General features: G+C 42.4%; 1 protein-coding gene across 1 annotated transcript; it reads right to left on the reverse strand.

The window, feature by feature from the left end:
• Positions 1-323: 323 nt before the first annotated feature.
• Positions 324-15,340, reverse strand: LOC308320255 (kelch-like protein 23; the record flags this gene model as incomplete). The annotated part of the gene is made up of 12 exons (XM_080770573.1): positions 15,248-15,340; positions 14,976-15,110; positions 11,786-11,977; positions 10,372-10,515; positions 9,682-9,850; positions 8,854-9,021; positions 6,567-6,698; positions 5,550-5,720; positions 5,005-5,142; positions 2,076-2,259; positions 1,870-1,978; positions 324-347 (listed from the first exon to the last, which is right to left on the reverse strand). Exons 2-12 carry the CDS (start codon positions 15,105-15,107, stop codon positions 324-326), a joined length of 1,563 nt encoding a protein of 520 aa, XP_080626699.1. The 5' UTR covers positions 15,108-15,110; positions 15,248-15,340.
• Positions 15,341-23,852: the final 8,512 nt, after the last annotated feature.

A 23,852-nucleotide genomic window follows, 5' to 3' on the forward strand; every position in this document is an offset into this window, starting at 1 on the left:
CCGTCTTTTGTCAGTCGCTTCCATGTTTATCAAGGAAGTTGAAAAGCTTTAGCGCCTCCCCTGGTCGAAAATTTCCGACTGACTTCAGTTCACTCGACATGCACGCGCACACGCACACTTCCTTGATAAACATGGAAGCGACTGACAAAAGACGGGACGTAAAGGCTTTCATACATAGGAGCGGCGGGATTTTCTGCGCCGCTCCTATGTATGAATTAGTGTAAAGGTGCATGGTCCATACACGTTTTGGATTAATGGTGTGGTAAGGATAAGAAACGTATATTGCGGAAGCTTGCGCCGTTCCTGAAACGCGTGGGAGGGGCCTAGTGTGTGACCTCATCTCGGAGCTACAGAATGAGCGTAGGGAGAGGGCACATATGGGGCTACCAGTGCAGTAGTCCTGGAACCCAGAAGACTTCTTTTAACACCGAAATGGGTGTCATTTATTTAGAACTAAACTAACTTTCTGTTTGTGCTACTCGCGCTTAACGTCTTCAAAGTGAGTGTTGTTGTTGTGTGCAACCACTAAACGCGTCCGTCTGAAAACACACGCTAAAGAAGGAGACTGGTCGGTACCTGGTCGGTATGCAGTGCACCACCCTGTGGCACCAACCGGCACTGCATAGGCCTAGTGACTGTCTATTTTTTATTTACAGTCTATGGTAAAAACACACACACACCATAATGTACTAGTACAGGGGTAGGCAACCTGCTACTCTAGAGCCACATGTGGCTGTTGGGCCCTCTCCCGTGGCTCCCAGTTGCTTGGGCAAAGTATGAAAAGGAATAAGAGATTTTCTTTTTTAATCATTTTTAATCATACTTTAATATTGTAGTAAGCATAAAGATATTCTTTCACTTTGATATTGCTAAGACATCTTTGTTTTTTTTCACCACCAATGCTGCTGGCTTACTGGTATACTTGTATTAATGTGTTGGCCCAAAAGTGGCTCTTTTCATAATAAAGGTTGCCTACCCTGGACTAGTATGAAATGTGTGTGATGCTTTTATAATTGCTCTTCATCTGCCATCATCTACAGCTCATCAGTGTCTGCCCAGATTTGTCAGATTGTAATCATTGATATACGCATGTCATAATGTTTCAATAACGTGCTGACAATTGCCGCTAGATTTGTGTAGTTTACTGTTAATGTTCACTGTAGTTTACAGATGATAGCACCACTTTAATTGAGATAAGGTCCGTTTTATTTCTTTATTTAAAACGGAACAAAATTAAAACAGATAAATACCATGAAGGTTGCACTGTTACATGTCCTTTGTGTGCTATATCATTACAGAAAGCAGAAATGTTATCAAAAGCCACCCTTTTTATTTTATAAATCCTGTACCCCATATTAACTACCATGAGCAACACACAAACAATTACCTGAACACATTGTACTGCTGTCGGGAAGAAACCACTTGGCTCCAAAAGTTCAGGAAATTAAAATGTTTTTTTCCCCTTCAGGAAATGAAGAAACCCCTATATTTTGAAAACAAAGCAATACCGTCTCATCAAAGTTGGTCTTGGGACTTTATGTATTGTCAATTACTTGCATGAGAGGGGGGGGGTGGATGGATAAAAAATGGAGTTAGGTGGTCTCCTCGAAATATTGTGCAAAACAAAAAATCCAGGGTTTTCACCTCCCCTGAAAAAAACCATGAGCTACCCAGAAAGCATACACATATAATGTATGCACATACAGTATGTGGCCTCTCTTGCACCCATGAAAGTGTCTAATCGTTGGAATCGTCAGATTCATGCTGCGGCTTAGCCTTAGGGTAAGGTACCTCCTTTACATGTGTACTCAGCCAGAGAGAGACGCAGCTGAAATAACTGCGACCTGTAGGTGCCGGCCCTCTTCTTACATATCTGCACCTCCGGTAACTGTACCGTTCGGTGCGATTGTCGGGGAGCTCACCCACACTTTCCCATTTGTCCGTCTGGTCACAGTACTCTTGGATGTCACGGAGATCCCTAAACAAAGACAGAACCAATATCAATGAGAGAAATGTTTGGTGTGAACAGACACTTTATTTCCAGTTTATATGAAGCAGTAAGTATAGTGTCTTACCCGTCATAATCATAATCATTCATCCCTCCTAGTACATAGATCTTTCCAGCCATCGCAACCACACCAGGATTGCGACATGAATGCTGCATCGACGCACACATGGTCCACTGATTTGTCGATGGGTCGTAGCACTCCACCTTGTTCGCGGAACTCTCGATAAAGTCTGTTGATAAATCCTCACCACCTATTAGATGAAGAGGAATTAACCAATAACCAGATAGGGAATAGTATCAGAACAATGTCCAATCTGGGAATAGATTCCTTATTTCCTTACCAATACATTTGTGTTTGTAAAGGTGTCTTACACATATCGCAAAGATTGAAATTCAGTTTCCCTGAATTTGTGACAACTGCTGAAAGTCGGGGTACCATTAACAACCTACAGTATATATGCAGGCAAAATCTTCAAAATGTAATTCTGCTTTAAGTAGCATGTGACGTGACTTTAACTTTCTTTTTGCATGGGCCAGTTTCGAATTGCAGCCACCCTTAAGTGCTCTTTGAGGGCGACTTTGAATTCTAGGGATACACACGGCTTGTGGTAGGGCGTTCCACATTTTAGTGGCATATGAGCGAAATGAGTTTAACCCCTTGTTTGAGCAGTATCTAGGTTGAATGTGGTTTGTGGAACTCCCTCTGGTGTTGTGAACTTGTGATCATGGACTTTGTTGACATTGAGGAAGTATTTTGACAGGTACATGGAGCGAATCTTGAAGACAAGGCCCATTGCAAGTTGCTGCACTCTGTCGTCAACCGTTAAGCCATTCCAACCTATCAGAATCAGCAGGGGTGAGGTGGGTTCTGGGAATTTGGCCGAGTAGTAGCCAGTTTGTTTTGGGATGTCTGGAGCCTTGTTTTAAAGTGATCGTGACATTATTTTTAACATAATTTTAACAACATTAAAAGTCTTGGCCATGGTCCTTCAAACGTGTCTAAAAAGTTTGAACAGAAATCTCCACTCCAGTATTTCTTGCCAGGAGTTTTTGTGTGTATGTAATATGCATCCTGAGAAGGCATAGAAAAACACATTATTTTAGCCTGTAGATGTCGGTAATTCCCCCTTTCCTGTCAATCACTACCCAGCTCCGCCCCCCCCACCCCTCAAGCCCTCCATACCTCTCCGCCCCCCTCAGAGAAAGGGACTGTTCTTTTTTTTTTCCTTTACAAGTTCACAGCATCTCAGCCATAGCAACGCTGCCAGTGCCAACGCACGCAACATCTTCTCCTTTTATAACTATTTGTTTATAGTTTATATAAAATGTTATTTATAATAAGACTATCACTGCATGTATGTACTGAGGGGATGGACAACAACATGTATTCTCTGCTGCAAAAGGAGAGGAGACTGGAGCAACACGGACATTTAGAGCCTTTTATTAAGGTGCTGAGTATACAAAACGACTAACGTTTCGACCTTGCGGTCTTCATCAGTCCACTCTGATGAAGACCGCAAGGTCGAAACGTAAAAGGCTCTAAATGTCCGTGTTGCTCCAGTCTCCTCTCCTTTTGCAACTTTGATGTCCCTGCACCTGTGAAGCACCGGATCAGCCGTTTTAGGCTTGAGGCGCGTTGGTAGACTCCCTTTGTAACATGTATTCTCTATTCAACGTCATCGTACGAGCAACAGTTGGTAAACAAATAAGGCACGTTCGGAAATACCGCACCGGAGCGCACTCGCCTATTAGTTTGCATTGCACAGTGCCAGTGTGGGCTCAGTGCGCTATTTCCGAACGCGCCTATGAAACTCCTGCAATATCTCACCCCACGACCACGTCGACATAAACTTGTGTAATGTCATCGATATCATACTCAATGACTATAGCCTATCATTATTCGCCATACTTTTAACGTGGATTATATCACACGAGCGTTGGCTGCGTTGCTATATTCCACTGTATCGCATTACAAGAACAATAATGAGCACATGCAATCTACAACAGCTGGTGCACGCCACGAATCAAAGATTAATAATAGTCAAACACACAGCTAATGCGGGTAGTGGCAGTGATTGACTATAAATTAAAAGTAGGCTACCATGAAGCACTTCGGGGTGCTGCTGCAGGCGATTGATTTTTTATTGTGAGTCCACTCAAATAGTAGCCTACTGCACAACAATTTAACACAAATCATTGCAGTATAAATACTTATAGTTGGGATTGGGACACGAATGCTTGGTATTGCTCCTGGGTTCAGAAAAAGTTTGGTTGCAAATCCACTCTGAACTTGTCCGAGATTTGAAAAACTTTCTGGGGTGAAATGATGTGCGCACAAGAGTCGCTTCTTTGACAACTTGGTTGGAACGTTACCGTCAAAAATAAAATGCATCCACCTAGAGCGTGAATCTTCATCTAGGCCAGTTGGTGGAAAGTGCAAGGACTTGTGTTGATTGACACAGCCGACAACGGAGCAGATTGCTTTTTCTCTAGAAGCCATTATTATTATTATACTGAAACAAAGTCGCGGTCAGAATGAGGAAGAAGAGAGGAGAGCATCAGTGGAGGAGAGGAGAGGGGCGGGGAAGAGAGGAGGGGGGCGGGTAGTAGAATTGGCAGGCAGGGAGCAGAGGAGAGGGGGAGCGGTTTAGCGTTACATTACGTAGGCCTCCGCCGTCCAAGCCACGAGTCATATTTGCATAATTATTCACAAAAGTCCAGACAGCGGAGAATACACTTTTTTTGGTGAAATTGATGTCAAGAAAAGCCAAAGAACACAAAATAGCTACAAAAATGTGTTTTAAATGTCACAATCCCTTTAAGAGCCTTTGAGGTGCTGTGGTACCATGAGGTGCATGCATAGTCAAAGAAACCTTGTATGAGGGCTCCTTTTGCTACTTTTTGCTGACCAGTGAGGAGATCCTGTACAGCCAGTAATGACGGCTATGCTAACCCTAAAGAGGGTTTAAGACAGTGGTTAAGGACAGGTATGATACCTATAACGTAGATCTTTCCATTGAGGGTGCAGGCAGCTGAATCAATACGTGGAAACTGCATAGGAGCCACTTCTGTCCATTCTGCGGTTTTGGGGTTGTACTTGTAGGCAGGCGTGTCTGTGTCAGGGGAACCAGCAGCTAGGAACCAGGAGGACACAGGACAAATCGTTATGCATTGTCAACAGCAGAACGATGAAAATATAATAATTCCAACATTGGAACTTTACAATTTGTTTTTCTGTTTGCCCAAATTGCACAGGGCAGGTATGACAAATACCGGTAACTTGCAAATACATCACTGACACGTAATAAAAAAAAACCCATCTTACAACATGCCACAAAATGACGTGTTGTAAGCTTGTTGATCTGTATTTCTCATTATTAAATGTATGGACATTACATTTTTCTTCATTCTGTGCCAATCACAGATTTTGACGTGGTTTTCTGTTTTTACACTCGACGGCGCTCTTCGCTAACCTATGACTCACCGTTCGAGTCCCAATTAAGAACAGGTGAACCTGTGGGTGTATAAAGGTGTCCCATACCAAAAACGTAGATCAGTCCATCCAGTGCGACCACAACAGGGTGGTTGGAACAGCGTGGCATGTCCTGATTGAGCTGCCAGGTGTTGGTGCGGGGGTCGTAGCGCTCCACAAAGGACCCACTGCTCTCCTGGCCACCCACTGCCCACAGATAGCCATCCAGCACCACCAGGCCTATGGACCATAAGGCTAGGTTAACATTACTCAGAAATGTATCTAGGATAGTCTATAAAATTGGCCCCCAAATTGAAAATATTTGATTATTATTATAAAAATAACACCCATGTGAAGTGAGGGGCGCTCTTATCATCGTACATCATCATGACGTAACATGTTGATTTGTCAGACACATATGACGTACATTCTGTGTAAATTCTATTGTGTAGGACAAAAATACACATTTGCTCAGACACATGTAAATTATCCCTTCATTGTCAATTTTGTGTAGGACGAGAATAGCCAATTTGCTCGTCTACATATGACGTAAAATCTCCATTGGTCAATTTAATGTCTGTATAAGACGAAAATCTACACTAATAGCTGAATATAGGAGGGGCTAGTGCCCCTCAAAAAATAATCCCACAGGAAATGAGTCACTGTACAAACAGCAGAATTACAAACAGCACAATAAAAAAATCACACCTGTGTGAAGTGAGAGGCCCCTTATCATCATACATCATCATGACGTACACTATGACATCATCAGACACTATACCGTAAAAGTGTCCATTCATTGTCAATGGCATTTTAATGTTTGTGTAGGACAAAGGTTGTGCACACATACATCAACAGCTGGACATGGCAGGGGCTAGCACCCATCGAAAATATGTTTTGTTTTTATATATTATATATTTGTTTTCAAATGTATCATGTTACATTGTTTTTCTTACTTAATCATGCTAATGGCATATACATATTCGATCGAATATACATATTCGATATACATATTCAATATACATATTCGATTAGTACGATTAGTAATCTACCAGCCCCAATGGACCATACGTTCATCTGTCTTACCGAAGTCAAAGCGTGCCTCAATCATGGAAGCCATCTTGGTCCATGAGTCATCATGTAAAGGGTCGTAGCGCCACAACTTCTTACTGAATGTATCATCAGGAAGTTCTCCCCCAGCCACATACAAAGTAGTACCTATGTTGGGAGAAGAGCAGCATTGAAACGGCTTATGCCTTGGAGTAGAGTCGCTGCTTCTTCGCTTGGAAAGGAGCCAGCTTAGGTGGTCCGGGCATCTGGTTAGGATGCCCCTCGGGCGTCTCCCTAGGAAGATCCTCGATGCACGTCTCACTGGGAGGAGACCCCGGGGCAGACCGAGGATGAGATGGCGGGATTACGTCAACTCACTGGCCTTGGAACGCCTCCCGATCCCCCAGGAGGAAGTTACTAATGTTTCTACGGAGAGGAAAGTCTGGAGCGGTTGAAGATCGATGGATGCCTTGATTGTTAAATAAATTCAGATTTTCAGATCTCAAGATACATTGCCATTAAAGATATTATGCATAGACATGTAGTTGGCAAGTAGCCTTCTCTGGATCACGTTCATGGCCCACCCATCTGACAGCGTATTTTACGCCAAATTATGTGCCAAATGTATGTGATGATGGATTAACTGATGTACCTTTAACAAATGTCACAAATGTATGTGAGGATGTGTCATTTGACTTGTTGAGTTAAAGAGCTGGAAAGATAACAATGTGTTTGAGGAAGTTAAAAATGAGGGGCAAAAATGTGTTTCTACTAGGTGGGTGTGTACTCTTAAAGAGTCACTCACTGGACCAGTACCAAAAGAGGAGGTTTTGAGGTTTTGAGGAGTTACAAGTGTCTAATTTGCAAAAGGACTCCCCCACATGTGCTACAGAGTCCCTCCGACTGCTTGTGGCAGTGATTTGTCAAAGACAGTGGACACCTCATTCAATGAACATAAAGTCTGCATTTTTGCAGGGAATGACACTGTCGCGTGATGTTTACATCAGGCCTCCTCCTGAGGCTGAGAGTGAAGGCACATTATGGAAGCTGAAAAAGTGTGTCTATGGACTGGCGGATGCTTCTCTCTATTGGTACAACAGAGTGAAGGAAATAGTGCTGGCAACAGGAGGAAACATTTCCAAAGTTGATCCAGCCATTTTCTACTGGCTAGATAAGGACTGTGCTGTGTCTACTCTGGAGTTCTAGCCTGCCATGTGGATGACTTCAAATGGGGAGGCACACAAAGCTTCTCCAAAACAGTGATACCACAGCTCAAATCTGCATTCTAAATTGGACGTGAGGGACATGAAAACTTCTGTTATATGGGAATAGACTCACTGTGAACAGAAAAGTACAATTACACCGTCACCAGGAGAACTACATACAACATTTGCAGCCCATACATATCGATCCTTCACGGGCTGTGGAACAGGACTCGCCTCTCTCTGAGAAAGAGAGAGATGGACTCAGGTCTTTTACGGAGAAAAAAAAGGGGCTTCACCTCTTCAGTTACTGAAGCCCCTTAGTGAAAGACAGTGGCAACTTACTGAGATTACTTAGGGTTGTGACTTTGTCTTTAAACAACTTTTGAAAGGACATTGAACAAAAAAGGAAAAGAGAAAAGAAAACTTTGAAGCTGTATGTTTCTGTATTTGTTTTGAATTTATTGCAATGCATTTTCTTTTTCTTCTAAGAGACAGTGAGTTTGTTAAGTTAATGTTGTTCCCTGCTTACTACTTCTAGTGAGTGTATGTGTCATGTGATGCACTGTGACTTTAATGGAAGACCGGATTATACAAACCGGATGTTGTGAGACTGTGAGGCAGTTGTTGTGTTGGGTCTGGCGAGGTGCCGACCATAAAGTTGTGTTGCAAAACTACAGTTGTTTTATTCGAGTAACATATAAGTTATTCAGCTTTTTAGTCAGCCTGTATAATGGGAGGTGGACCGCAGCGCTGTTGCGCAACACGGTCTAGGATCGCTAAAGAAGATAAGGCCAAGCCAAAACAATTATAAAAAAATTGAAATCAGCGATCCGGTTTGATATCAATATCAGCTTAGCAGACGGAACATTAGGCCAGAAGCAGTTGCCGGTTGGATTCCTTCGGGCGGAACGTTCCGTCACAAGCAGTTAGGTGAGGTGAGATGAGGTTAGGGTTAGCAACCGGTTAAGACTGAAGTTCAGGGTTAGGTATAGTGTTAGTAATCAGTCTGACTAACGTGAGGTCGAAACAATGACATGTTACCGACTGGAATTACCCAGCGGGATCAATAAGTTGGTTGGTCTCTAGTCTAGCTGACCCTGATGCTACTCCTCACTCACCTATCACAGCCAGACCATGCCTGTGTACTTTGAATGGCAGACGGGCCAGATTCTTGTAGTAGTTTGTAGAGTGCATCCAAAAACGTTGATTCAAAAACCCGGGATCCAAATACTCAACGCGGTCAAGCAGCTTGTCGTGGCTCCAACCTCCCACCATCACCATCACCTCTGAATACAGAGAGAGTGAACATAACATATTTTAATACAGAGTGAGGGGGGAGAGTGAGAGTAGGAGAGAGAGAGGGAAAGAGTGAGAGCGGGGGGAGAAAGGGGAGAGGAGGCTGAGCTTTTCATAACGTTTGTGTGAGCCAATATAAGTGGCCGAGAGAGAGAGAAGGGGGAGGGTGGGAGAGGTAGAGATAGAGAGGGAGAGACAAATTGTGTCCGATGTAACGCATAAGGGAGAGAAAGTGGTTGACACAAATACTGGATGACTCGCCCTGGTGCTTGCCCGTTTTTCCTCCTGGAATTTTCACCAGTGAGGGGGATAACTTTGTAATATGCTATTGGCCGTTTGTATTCTTTTTGGAAAAATATAAAAAGGCTATATTATTTGACTTATATTGACCCTATAAACAATTTGGTATTATTTAGTATATGTAATGTTTTGCCCACTCAAATGGTACCTCGTCAGATAATCCCCACATATCCTACAACAAGTTCTGTGAACAGACTTTACTGTAGTAGCTTTTCATAAATTATATTTGTACTTATATTTGCTGTCCAGCCTCTCCCACCCCTCAATGGGGAAAATTCTGGGAGGAAAACAGAAACAGGGTGAGTCATCTTGTTACCATTGACACTAGTGTTTGTAGGGCAGCAGTGTACCTTTGGTGCTACGTGGGTGTACTGTTTCACTGTAGGGCAGGCGATGCTGCTCCATGGCCTGAGAGATGAGCCTCTGGCAGCACGGGGATTCTTTCACCACCTCCAGAGACTCCATCGCATCGTGGAGGTAGGAGGGACTGATCAGAGGAAGACGGATCAGCTCTAGGAACTTCAACAACAAAAAAAGAACACTTCAATCTTTACGTTTGTACGTACATAGGTTAAGTACACCTATGTTTGGAGGAACGTACGTAATACGTATGTACGGCAACATTGTGAACGTGAAATCTCAGGTACGCCTTGAGGGAATTCCATGACATCTGGCAGGTTTTATGTTAGAGTTTGCACATAATGCATATCAACTAGGGGTGTAACAATATATTAGTAACTAAATATATTATGTAAACCTTAACATATCGAAACAAAACTGGCTTATTTTCTATCAATGACACACACCATGAAGCCTTGAATTCATGTAGAATAATCACATTGCAAAGCCTATAATTTGATGACTCAATGCCCTACCGGAAACTCCACTGGTCACATTATTGGCTTAGGAATGTGTCAACAACTAAACAAATCTCAACAAATGCAAGGCTTCATGCCATGGGGTGTGTAATTGTCAATTGATAGAAAATAAGTCACTTTGTCTTTGTAGAAAATCAGGTGAAACATTGAGAAGTGACTGACCTTCTCAAAGTGCTGTCTGCGTGTAGGACACTTATTGATCCACAACATGGCCGCCTCAAAAACGACCTCCTCTTTAGGAACATTGAGATTTTTACCGGAAAGAATCTTTGTCACTTTATCCACCGGGAGAGAGAGGAACTCCTCCTAGAAACAGAAACACACACTAGATCAGTTTATTTAGCAGGGGCGGTATTGCAGTTGCTGTACCGCACTGTTGTGACGAAAAGAGAGCTGAGCCAGAGGGCAAAGCTCTCTGTCTAACGAGCAATCTTCGTTCCTTCTCTCACAATCTCTTGGGAAAACTAGTGTTGACTAATCATTACAAGTGGCTCTTAAACACCTTTAGCCAAAGTTAATATATTTACGATATGAAAACCATACAACTGTGACATAAACAACGTACACACTTTGAAATTACGTTAAACATGGAACATCCGCAACATTAGGTGAGTAGTTCATGTTATATGCATTGTAAATATCTAACCAAGTTCCTTCCTGTGAGCTAACACTTCAGTGCACCCTCTCCTGCACCCTAGCTGACCTAGGGCTGACCGGACAATGACCCTTTGACCAAGCAAAGCATCCATCAGCGTAAAATAAACAGAAGTCTTGATAAAGCACCGGCACTGGAAACATGGATGTCCCCCTCTCATTGTGTGGAATGCGCATCGCGTCACAGAACTGGCTCTGACCAAGAGCACAATTGAATAACAACAACTGTGGATTAAAACTGTATGCTATGATATTCTGTGACCTGAGAATAGTTGTTATGTTACCATTGTTATGGTGTATACTGTACTACAAATAATATTTTAACTGTGACGTTTTTAAAGGTGATGGTTCTCCTGTAAAGTACATTTATTGATTTCTGACTTTCTATTTGACCCCAACCTGTCATGTTTGGTAACGCACTACTCTGCACACAAGTGTATGCAGAGTCTGAATCCACGGTCAGATGTATTAATATTCTACATGATAGTGTAATTAACAAAGAGGTTAAATTGATCAGGGCAAAGAATAAATTGATATAAAATGATTAAAAATGATTTTAATTAAGAAGTGGTTGTGCCCTATGTATCCTAAGTTTATGGTCGATACAGTATTGGAATATGTAATGTAGTCTGTTCAAAAACTCACGTTATGTTACAGTGACGTGAACAACATAATTCCATTATATTGCAATATTTTCATAATTCATTTTTCATAATTTATTGAAAATGTATATTGGGAATATTAGGTCCTGTTTAGCCCAATCCTAGGGTATGATTGCCAAATATTACATAAGTGTGCACCCCTGGTAATGGTAATAAATCACCTTTAGCATCTTATTATCTTGAGTTAATCTGCCCCATACCGTGAGGCACCACAGACTGTTAGGAGGAAAAGCCAACAACAGACAAACAACTTCTTTGACCTGCATGTAGACATCTCCGAAGTGTTGGGTGATGTAATGCATGCTGGAACTCTCCAAGGCCTCGAAGGAATGGGCCTCAGCAAAGATGTTAATGCCTAAACAGTTGTTGTTATCTAGGTGATCCTGCATGTAAGAACAGCACCTCTCTTGGACAGCCTCCACATCCAGCATGTGTGCTGCTGCTAGCACGTCCTAGATAAAATAAACAACTTAATTAGACAGACAGACAGACAGACAGACAGACAGAGGCTACGAGAGAACGAGTCACGCTTTTATTGGGAAGGTATTATTCTTCCGGTTTGAGGGAAAGGAAGTTCCAGATTGAGGGTTCCGGCCTGATGACTACGAAACAATGACTACAACATGACATAACGATATCATCCGCTCCCGACTGGATCATGCGGCAATTTAGTAACACAGACCAGGCTTTCCTCCGAGGTGGAAAGCCTTAGCCTGGCAGGTTGGGCCAGACTCATAGCGTGGATTCACTGACGCTTCGGGGAGGAAGTGCCAGTGAAAGGAAAGCCTGGTGAGGCTACCACTCCCCAGTGCATCCATGGATCCTGTTGGCCAGGTGTACCTAATCAGTGCTGATTACACCTCAGTAATGGCTGTGCCCAGGTCACCCCCCCGTGGATTCATCTATACTAGCTTCCCTGGGTGACTTGACTGGGTGATAAAGTATCAGAGTGCTGTCCACAAATGAAACAGCCCTGTCTGTCAAACCCATAGACTGTAAAAAATATGGACAAAGCGTTCCCCGGGTCTAACATGAACGTAAAATGAAGCCTGTCAGTCCTTGCAATGGAAGTCGCCATCTTTCTAGATCCGTTTTGGTCCAGCTGGCCATTGGCTGGCCCAGACAACGAGGCGGGACTTCCCCCCTTCTTCTCCGTTGGTTTTTATTTTGACTCGAGTGGGAGGGGAATCCCTATCATAGACTAACGGTAGCCACGCCCCTCAGAACATACACGACTTTATGGTCATTTTTTTAATTAATGGGACCATAATTTTCCAAAAGGAATATTATATTAGAAATGACACTTTAAACTAGTGACTGGAAGAAGAAAGTATTCATGACCATGTTTATTAATGGTAGTGTAGACAAGTTTCCAGCCAAGATTTAAAATATATATGAATGTATTTTGTTGGCCTTTTTTCCCTTTATCTTTCCCTTTATTATAATAATAAATAATAATAATAAAACTTTATTTGTATAGCACCTTTCATGACATGAAATGCAGCTCAAAGTGCTTTACAGAGAAATGGAGGATAAAAGAAAAGCAAGGCAACAACATTAAAAACAAGCAGTAATGCAATACAGTGAGGACATGAATAACAAAAATAAAAAAATAAAAGATCAATTAAAAGCAATGTTGTAGAAGTGGGTCTTGAGCTGAGCTTTAAAAATGTCTACAGAGGCTGCCTGACGAAGGTACAGTGGGAGCTTGTTCCATGCCGACGGCCCGTAGAAGCAAAAAGCTGCTTCCCCGTGTTTTTTAGTTGCCATTTTTTTTGGCAAAGCGAGCAGGCCGGCAGTGGAAGACCTTAGGGGGCGGTTTGGGACATATTTAGGCAGGCAGTCATGTAGGTAGGAAGGTGCGAGACCATTGAGAGCTTTATAGACAAGTAAAAGAATTTTAAAATCAATCCTAAAAACAACCGGAAGCCAGTGCAGTGATGCCAAAACTGGAGTAATATGTTCTCTCATCTTAGTTCTAGTTAAAACTCTGGCTGCTGCATTTTGGACAAGTTGTAGTCTGTCAGTTGTTTTCTTAGGCAGTCCTGAAAAAAGTGCATTGCAGTAGTCAAGCCGAGAAAAAACAAAGGCGTGGATTAGCGTTTTTGCATCGTCCAAGGACAAATAGGCTCTGATTCGTGCAATATTTCTAAGGTGAAAAAAGGCAATCTTGGTAACATGATTAATGTGTGAATTGAAATTCAATTCAGAATCAATAATAACCCCCAGGTTCTTTACTTTACTGTTACTTTCTACAGTCAGGTTACCAAGTCTGCTTATTATTGATTATTTCTGCTCACTAGAACCAATTATGAGAACTTCTGTCTTATCCTCGTTTAGCTTGAGAAAGTTCTCACTCATCCAACATTTGATGCTAGACAGACAGGTCAACAGCGGGTCTAAAGCACAGGGATCATCTGGAGCCACAGAAAGATAAAGTTGGGTATCATCAGCATAGAAATGAAAATTGACTCCGTGATTGGTAATGAGTTCGCCCAATGGCAGTATGTACAAGGAGAAAAGCAGAGGGCCAAGAATCGAGCCCTGTGGAATACCAGAGCTGATGTCGTGTTTGTCTGAGTCAAACTCGGCTAGATTGACAAAGTAACTTCTGTTTGATAGGTAGGAGGAAAACCAGGACAGGGCCGTACCAGACAGGCCTATCCAGTGCTCCAGACGCTGTATTAAAATTGAATGATCAATCGTGTCAAATGCAGCCGTTAGATCTAGGAGTAGGAGAACAGATACATGTTTCTTGTCAGCAGACACCCTAAGATCATTAATTACTTTTACAAGTGCTGTTTCTGTGCTGTGACCTTTCCTAAAGCCAGATTGGAATTTGTTGTGCACATTATTGTTCTGTAGAAACACATCCAATTGATGAAAGATGCATTTTTCTAAAACCTTGCCCAGAAAGGGTAGATTTGAAATGGGTCGATAGTTACCCAAAACAGAGGGATCAAGATTGTGTTTCTTGAGTAGGGGCCTAACTACAGCAGTCTTCAGTGAGTCTGGGAAGACACCTGATTGTAGAGATGATGATGCTGAGGTGTTCTCCTGCAACAGCACACTCTCCCTTTGGCCCCCTCTGGCTGAATGCACTGTTTATATCCACTACAGTTTACTACCCGGGACGTCAAAGGGGATTTAAACTTTTAGCCAATTGCATGGACTTCTATGGGGCTATGGGTTTTTCTGGGTCCAATGACAGCGCCACAACAGGCCATTATATGAACTTTCATTTCCTTAGTGGCTTCACAAAATATCTGTCTGACTGCCCCCCTGGTCAAACCACAGTGAAAGACCTACAGTATAGTACACACTACAGCCTCCGTCATCATCATCACAGTGGGGACTTCAGCATGTGTGTGTGTGTGTGTGTGTGTGTGTGTGTGTGTGTGTGTGTGTGTGTGTGTGTGTGTGTGTGTGTGTGTGTGTTCATTACTTCACCTGCACATGTTCTTTGGGGATGGCCACCTCTGATGTGTATGCATAGGTCAGCAACAGGTCCAGGATGTGAGCTTCTACTCCATGGACGTTAACCCTGTCCTGTCTGGACTCCAACATGCCACATGTAAACATGGCCTGTGGAGGACGAAAAGGTGAACGGGTCGGCTTAGGTCTCTAAATGTGCATTGTGCCAATGATAAATGAATCGGTGAGTTGTTATAGCACGGTCTTCAGTTCACTTGAAAGCCAACGTCAATGTCATTGAGGTTTACCTGAAAGTAGGAGCTAAAGGATGCCAGCACAGCTCTATGACAGGGGAACTCCTGTCCCCCACAGCACAGAACCACATCACACAACTCTCCATTGAGCCGGAGACGATTCAGGCCTTTTAGGACTGTGTCGGGATGCTGCCCGGTCTTCTTCACAAGCACAAAGTTCTTCCTGATTCTCTGTCTCTCTCTCCATCTCTCTCTCTCCTCAGACGACCTGTACGAGCAGATGGAATAAATCGTTTGTGCGTTATTCCTATGAATTGAATATGAAACAACGAGCCATATAGGCTTTCTTTGGTTTTAGATCATCCTAGTGGACAACCTGGTATTGAACTGCACTTTCCTGTGCTTTTCTCTGCAAACTGTAAATAAAGTATTAGAATTATGTATTTATTTGATTAATTATTTTTGAGATAATTGCAATTTATACATATACACAAACATATATATATTTTTTTTTCCCCATGTGTGTCAGTTCTCCTGTATATTTACATTATTTGTCATATCTCATACGAAGTCTAAAAGTGTCTAAAACAAATTTGAACGTTCCAATGTTCAATACAAAAATGAAAGCTTATTATAACCTTTGACTTATTAAATACTTTATTAATAGTTTGGAAAAGAAAAAAAAGCACCAGAATGTACACTTCAATACAAGGTCTGATCAGAAGATTAAAACCATCTTGGTTAATTGCCGGTCTGGTCCCACCTGGGCTACAGTTCAAATGTAAGTACAGGCCAATACAAAGACTACTACGAGGATAAAACCAGACAAAGCACTAAAGGTCGTTGCACACTGGACGCGTTTTTCATAAAAACCGACGGACAAACGCAGCTAAAAATCCGAAAAACTCGGTCGGTGTGTGGGGACCTTATTAAGACTTGTTTACATCAGGGTCCTCCATTTTCAATTCATCAGAACATTTAACAGGGTTCCTACACATTTGGAATTTGGAAAAAAATTGGAATTCGGAAAAGTTGATCGGTTCTGTGTCAAGGGGGACTTACGAGGGATAGGAGCTGCATGAGGAGCTGCTTGACGTCATGTTGTAGTTTCCAGTTGTCACCTTATCACCTACAACTGTATTCTAGGCCTTAAGGCGACAGCATAAGAAGGAATCACTGACCAGGGACCAGGAGCATCCCCCTGAGCCTCCTGCCCAGGAAAACAGAACAACAGTAATAGTTTAAGAAACAAACATTTTTCCATAATATTATTTCTCATTTCCCATACTTTGGATTTGTTGAGTATTTTGACAGGTACAGATTGGTATCTTAGTGTAGTGAATCTTGTAGTCCAGGCCCATTGCAAGTTGCTGTACTCTAGCGTGAACCATAAGCCATTCCAGCCTAACAAAATGGGCAGGGGTGAAGTGGGTTCTGGGAGTAGGGCAAAGTAATAGCAGGAAACTCCTGGGGGTGCATATAGTGCTGATGACCTAAGTACGCCTGTACTTCCTGCGGAATATATATGCTCACCATATACTGCCCCCAAGGCCAACATCCAACATAGCACTTTACCTATATTGCACTTTGAAATGCATCAGCACTTTCTCCTGCCACTGTTGCCTCTTTTTAACGTGTCTATTGTTTTTAAATGTGAAGCATCATGAGTTGTGGAGAACGGTATTTTGTATGCCCAGTGCATATTGTGGAAGTGACAATATAATCTGATTTATTGATTGAACACAAGTTAGAACTCTAGTCTGTAGCAGTGAACTCTTACATCATAATTTGACAGAAATGCAGCTCTACTAGTAGGCCTAACTATACTACTGTAGTTACTAAATATACTAGTAATCTAGTTACTCAGTAACATTACAACTCTCTGCATGACCAGTGCTTTGTGAAAAGAGAAACAAAAAGAAAAGTCAACCATGGCTAAGTAAGTATCTATCACATTAAAACAACCTCTAACATACCTCTGTGTCTTTCATCCAGATATGAATGAATGAGTGCAGTAGTCCTGGAACCCAGAAGTCTTCTTTAACACTTAAATGTGTGTTATTTATTTAGAACTAAAACTAACTTTATGCTCCTCGCGTTTCAGTCTTCAAGTGAGTGTTGTTGCGTGCAACCACTAAACGTGTCCGTCTGAAAACGCTATAGAAGGAGACAGGAGTTAAATAAACACACACACACACACACACACACACACACACACAGTCACACACACACACACACACACACACACACACACACACACACACGCACACACGCTTTAACAATTTATTTATGTCCACACAAAGGACAAGGACATACATATTTCAGGAGCAGCAAAGTTACTTCCACAAAAATCAGGGCACACATCATCATCATCATCATCATCACCACTCCCCCAGAGTTAGGAAAGCTAAATAAAAACATAAAAAATAAAATAAAAAAAGCTAAATAACATGAATGTAAATCCATTCATCATTAGATGGTTCCACTCCATGTTAACAAACAGATCTCAACAGGTAAAGGTGAACTCAGTACTCTCAAGCTCTAACTCTACAGAGCGTCGTTGCAAGAGCAACTGCTTCAAACTTTATTGCACTTTACTGTGATACTATAAACTGTGAATATACTCTAGCACTTTATATTATAATTATACCTTCTCTGATTGCAATTTTGCACTGATCTCTTGTGATACTCTTGTGACTTGTACTTTGCTGCCACTGTGTATTGTCTTTTGTGTATTGTCTGTCTGTTTTAAAAAGCGTTGATGTATGTACTAATGCACTTTTGCCCAAGACAAATTTCCCCTCGTGGGACAATAAAGTATATCTCATCTCATGTCCCAGGCTGGACCACACACACACACACACACACACACACACACACACACATTTGATTTCTTTTATTTGGATCTGCACAAGAGGCGTATACAGAATAGACCCAAACACTGGTCAGAATAAGGTTATACATTACATGGTCCAACCAAGCTGCTGCACATGCGCTTAACACACAGAGGGAAAAGAAGAGAAAGTATATATTAAAAAAAAAATATATATATATATATATATATACAGCACATTGTTGACATACTATATACTTGATACTACTAGACAGGATGTTTGTTTTGGGGTTTTTTTAAGCCTCCTAGGGATAAATGAAACAACGCCTTCTCCAGACAGACAGACTGCCCATAGTAGCTGAGACAGAACAGTATTTAGCCAGCTTTTTTGCATTTGTTTTTAGCAATCCACCCAATTGCAAACCCCTGAGCACAAGTTTATGGACATGGCCCAGACTTCCAAATACAAGGACAATAAGTTGACAGTTATATCCCAAGGCCATAATACGTTCCACCAGAAGCTGATATTTCATAAGTTTGGATGTAAAACAAGTGTCCATATACAAATCAAATGGGCAGCCTATTTCAAATATAGTGACAGTTTTTCTAATTTCATTGATGAACACAATATCTGGGGTATTTGGAATATTTTGTAGTGAATTGACATGCGTGTCATTGTGATCAAACCAGTCTATTTTTACAGTGCTGTGTTTATACATTCTTGTTGTCCTGTCCTGTACTCCTCTGATCTTGTCTGAGACCAGGTCCACCAGACGGTCATGTCTGGCAATGTACAGTCCTTTATAGTGGCTGCAACCATTTAAGATGTGTGCGACTGTTTCTTTGTCATGTGGTACTGGATGTAGGATGCAGTGTGGGTCGTGTGCTGATGGGTACCAGGTTGCCAAGTTGAACTTGGTCGGCAACACCTGTAAACGGGCTTTAATAGTGAAAATGAGAATGTCCTCACCTATGGTGTTATTTGACAGTATAGAGTGTGATAATGAGTGGTTTGCAAAGGGAAGAAGAGCCAGTTTTCCCTGCAGCCTCAGACTGGTCCAGTGTTGTGCACTTTCTGATCGCTTCATTCCTAGAATGGTGGCTCTTGCGGTCGCGGATTTGATTGACAGTTCATGGTGCGCACCGTCCTGCTCGTAGGTCGCACATGCACGGACACGCGGATCTATGATGATGCTGTTGTTGAGCGCAGCGATTGTTGTATCAGGCGCCACCCACTTTAACTGTAATCCTGATCGCTGGCATAGATCATTAAGATCCATCCAGTCGGACCGCACACCGAATCCAGCGGCTTTAATGTCCAATTTACCATTCGCCTTAGTCTTGAATCCAAGGAACTGCGTCTCATTCTCCAGCGCGGGTGGTACTTTACGTCGCTGCATATGTTGAATGAGTGACTCGCGAGCCATTTCCCTGACCGTGGGGTCGTCGCTGTTGAGCATATTTATAAGGTGACTGGTTCTGGTGGCGGTGTAAACCCACTCAATATTCGGTACACCCAGACCACCATCTCTGATGGGCTGAAACAGTATGGCACGGGTGGAGTGAGTATTGAGACAGAACCAGCCCCTCACCAAGCGCACTGCCTTGTTATTCAGTTCTGTAAGGGTGTTCTGTGGCAAATGGATGTTCGAGAATAGATGTTGAATTTTGGCGAGTGCCAATTCTCTGATTGCCTGCAATTTCATTCGGATAGGGAGGGGGGAGGAGTCGATCAAGTCCAGTCTGACAGAGTAGTCATCATACAGTTCTCTGACTTGCTCTTCCCAGTCGCCTGCAACATTAAATTTATGCCCCAGGTATTGATAAGTTTCATGTCTTGAATACACTCTGATGGGTTTTTGCATGAGTGAAAAGGATGGGGGCTTGTCGGTTTTAGATTTATACCACCGATTACCACCGCTGCGCCTTTCATAAAACGCAGCACATTTGGTTTGTTTAGCCTCCAACCTTGACCACAGCAGAAACTCCTCAGTACGGGAGAGCATAGCTATAATTACGTTCTCTTGATGTGACGCAATTTGCACATCATCGGCGTACCCCTGGACAGGGTTTGGTGATCTTATTCCCTCAGGTGCGCACTGGCGCATCCATTTGAGCCAGTGGTTAATTGAAAGAATAAAATTCACCGCACTCCAGGGACACCCTGTTTTAATACCTATACCAAGCTTGATTGGATCAGTCAGAGTATTCCCACATATAACCTGAATGTAGGATTTTTCATAGACATTCGTCACTATATCTATGTACAGTTGTGGCAGCTGGATTTCACTAAGAGCATAAATCATAACATTATGAGGCAATGTGCCGAATGCATCACGGAAATCTAAGAAAACAGAATAGAACTTTGCAGAGTCATGTTTAAAGTTGTCGATCCCTGTCTTCAGACAGAAAACATGCTCATTCATTCCTTGACGGGCAATATACGCCTTTTGTTCAGATGACAGAATGCCAGTGTCTGTGAGCCAGGGCAGAATACGGGCCAATATGCATTTCATGAATACTTTATATATTGTCGGTAAAAGTGAAATGTCCCTCCACGTAGAAGGGTCGTCAGGAATATTGCCTTTTTTAGGGATTCTGTGTATTAATGCACCTGCCCATGAGTCCGGCACTTTTCTATTCAGCAGGCAAGTGTTGAATATATTTACCAGAGTTTGAGATGAGTTAGTGGCTTTTAGATTTTCATATGTGACCCCGTCAGCGCCACTGGCCTTGTTGTTTGGCAGGCTATTGATCACATCTTCCACCTCACTGGCTGTAAAGTTACGGGTCTCTGGGCTATATTGCGGGGGGTCGAGTGCAAGCGTTTGTAGCCATGGTGCGTCACCTAAAGGGGCGTGATTAGTTCGTTTGCATTTGGCTGAGTAGTAATTCTGCACAAGGTCCACAGTATTAACAGAGGGCGGGGGGTTTGGATATGTGCTGTTATTCAATATGATTTCTGTTGCTTTCGTTCTCCTATGTTGCCATAGGTAAGCCAATTTATCTCTGCCCACCTCTCTCGGTCTCCTTTGATGTTCGCTGGTTCTCCCGAGCGCTGGCTGGATGACGTCTCTCACGTAGCCCAGTTGCGCTTCGATCCATTCCCCCAGGGGCTCCCGAGACAGTTCTTGTGGGAGGGTCGGACTGAAGAGCGGAAACTTTTTTAATACTCGCAGTGTGTACTTAAGTAGCGGTAGTCCAAATGGTCTTCCGTTCTTATGGCGAGTGGTGAAAGTCCCGTTCTTGTAGTACAATCCATTAAGAATGCTGATGAGTTTAGTCCATTTGACAGGCGTTCCACCTGAGAAGGCAAAGTTTCGCCGCTCCTCGAGTCGCTTTGTATCCAGAGTCTTTCTGAAGTTTCTTTCCTCGTTTTGAAAGAGGATCCACTCCTCTGGTGTAAGTGGACGGACATAGTCTGAAAATGTTGTCCAGGTGCTTGGACTCCCCGCTGTTGGCGTGGGGTCGAACACCCTCCACCTTTGTTGATATATTCTACCGGTTGGTAAAGCGGCTTTAAAGGCCGACTTTATCACCGCAATGAGGCACATCGCGAGCAGCAATCCGGTTATATCCATAATAATAATAACCTTTCTTCCCTACATTGACGACGGTAGTTACGACGGGTGTGCTTTAGTGTGGAATTAGTGCATTTTGGCTGGTGAACCAGCGTTCACTCCTGCCGCCATCTTGCAACCACACACACACACACACACACACACGGAAATTAAGATATAAACATTTAATAATACTTCAAACTACAGTCTGATATTATCTCTATCTGTCACACCCCTGTGGTCATGGGCGGATTTAAAGGGGGTGCAGGGGGTGCACTTAACTTATGGCTTCTGACTGTAGTTTATAATCATCTCTCTTATCATGATATGATGCCTCGCTGTACGGCTGTAGTGCATGTGTGTATGTGTGTGAGCTGCTGTACTACCTAAATAACTCATTTTTAGGGGTTAGGGCATTGTAAAAACGCTAAAATAATAAAATAAAGGTGCGACTGTTTGGCTAGCGGGAGTCGCTAGCCAAACAGTCGCACCCCCTGGCGTCAGGCTCAAAGTCCGCCTATGCCTGTGGTGCTGTTTGGTGCTGTTTGTTTTACAATGTCACTGTCTCATTTTGTAGCTGCCCCTCGATTGATGAAAGAATGACAAGTTTGGGTGGTCTCGACGGGTGTGTTTATTGTTCCAACACCGTGAAAACTATAAGGATATACAATAAATACAGTTACAATCGAATAATCTCATAGTTTCACTACTAAAATCTGTGCATTAAACTTGTCACTTCAGCAGTACAATCAACAATAAAAATTGTTAATTTATGGTCAATTATAAATACAGTGACTTGAAAACTCAAGTCATTTCAATTATAACTTATAAGACAAGGAACATGCACAATAACCAAAAGTACCACAACCAAACGAAAACCAAACAAATACAATCATGAATGATATACTCCAAATGGAAACTAGACAAATAAATAATCATGTATACCTCACTCCGCGTATCGAGGGTGCTAAAGGGCTGCATAACCAACTTGAACCTCAGGGCACATCAAGAGTCACCGATGGTCACATTTACACATAGTGTGACGGACAGGCACTGTAGACAATAAACAACTTCAGTCACTAAAAGTTCACTACAACTGCAAATGTCACAGGCTTTAACACTGCTTAATCAATAAGAGTACAAACATAATAAGAGTCACATAAACAGTCAAACATTTCATACCGTGTGGTCTGGTGCAAACACACGTACACTGGTGCTCTCTCCCTCTGCTCACTCTGGAGTCTGGCTGTGTGAAATTAGTCTATTGGTCTGAGGTGAGTGAAGCTAACAGGCTTCAGCTATATATGGATAGGTAACAGGAGGTGTCAAAGTAAAAGTATGCCAAATTACAGGAAGTATCCAAACAAACAACAAAATAAGACAAACAATAAATAAAGAATAAACAGACTTCAAACTAAAGAAATTATTGCAGAACCAACTGTCACTGGCAGTTACACATTTGTTGAATGTCTTGAGGCTATATGTTGGGGGTTTGGTTGTGTGAGAGTGGGCCTTTTGTGACTCTGTGGGGTCGATTATGCAAGTGGAACAATAATACATATTACAGTTTTAAGAGGTGGGGGCGTGTGGAATGTCATATAGCAATTATGGGCATGGTAAGAAGCGCTTTCGACACCCCGTGGAGTGCGCAAAACGGCCTTGAATTAGTCGGAGTGTTTAAGGAGTGTTTGAGACGTACCCAATCAACATGTCCGTACTATTCTCGTTACCAGTCAGCTGATGTCACATACGGAATGCGCACTTTGGGGATCATGGTATTACATTTCTTCAGGCTGGCACCATAGAAGACATGTCATGACTTTGTCACATTTGGGTTAATTTTTCCTATTGCACTGCATGCTGTCACCTTTATGCCTCAAAAGAACAGACCCACCTATACCTTTCAGATCGGAATGGAACTGCGAGTAGATACGCAGCATATTGGCAAATTGGCGGTCCATGCGTAATGTTCCCAGAATCTAACCCCCGAACATGCAAGTCCGTTTGATACTGTTTAATTCGATAACAATAGAACCATGTACCATACAGGGAATGAAAGCAAGATTCCTATAAGGAATATGGAGATTTTTTCATTTTACAAAACGGTTGAGAAATGAGAGAACCATGAGTGTTTATAGGCTAATATCAATGTTTTTTATTTCATTCAAGTCACGACGAAGGAATAATAATATATACGATTTATATAGCGCTTTTCTGGGTACCCAAAGTCGCTTTACAGAAAGAGGTACAGACATATTTATTAGAA

Source organism: Protomyctophum bolini, assembly GCF_963924005.1.
Source record: "Protomyctophum bolini genome assembly, chromosome: 8".
NCBI lineage: Eukaryota > Metazoa > Chordata > Actinopteri > Myctophiformes > Myctophidae > Protomyctophum > Protomyctophum bolini.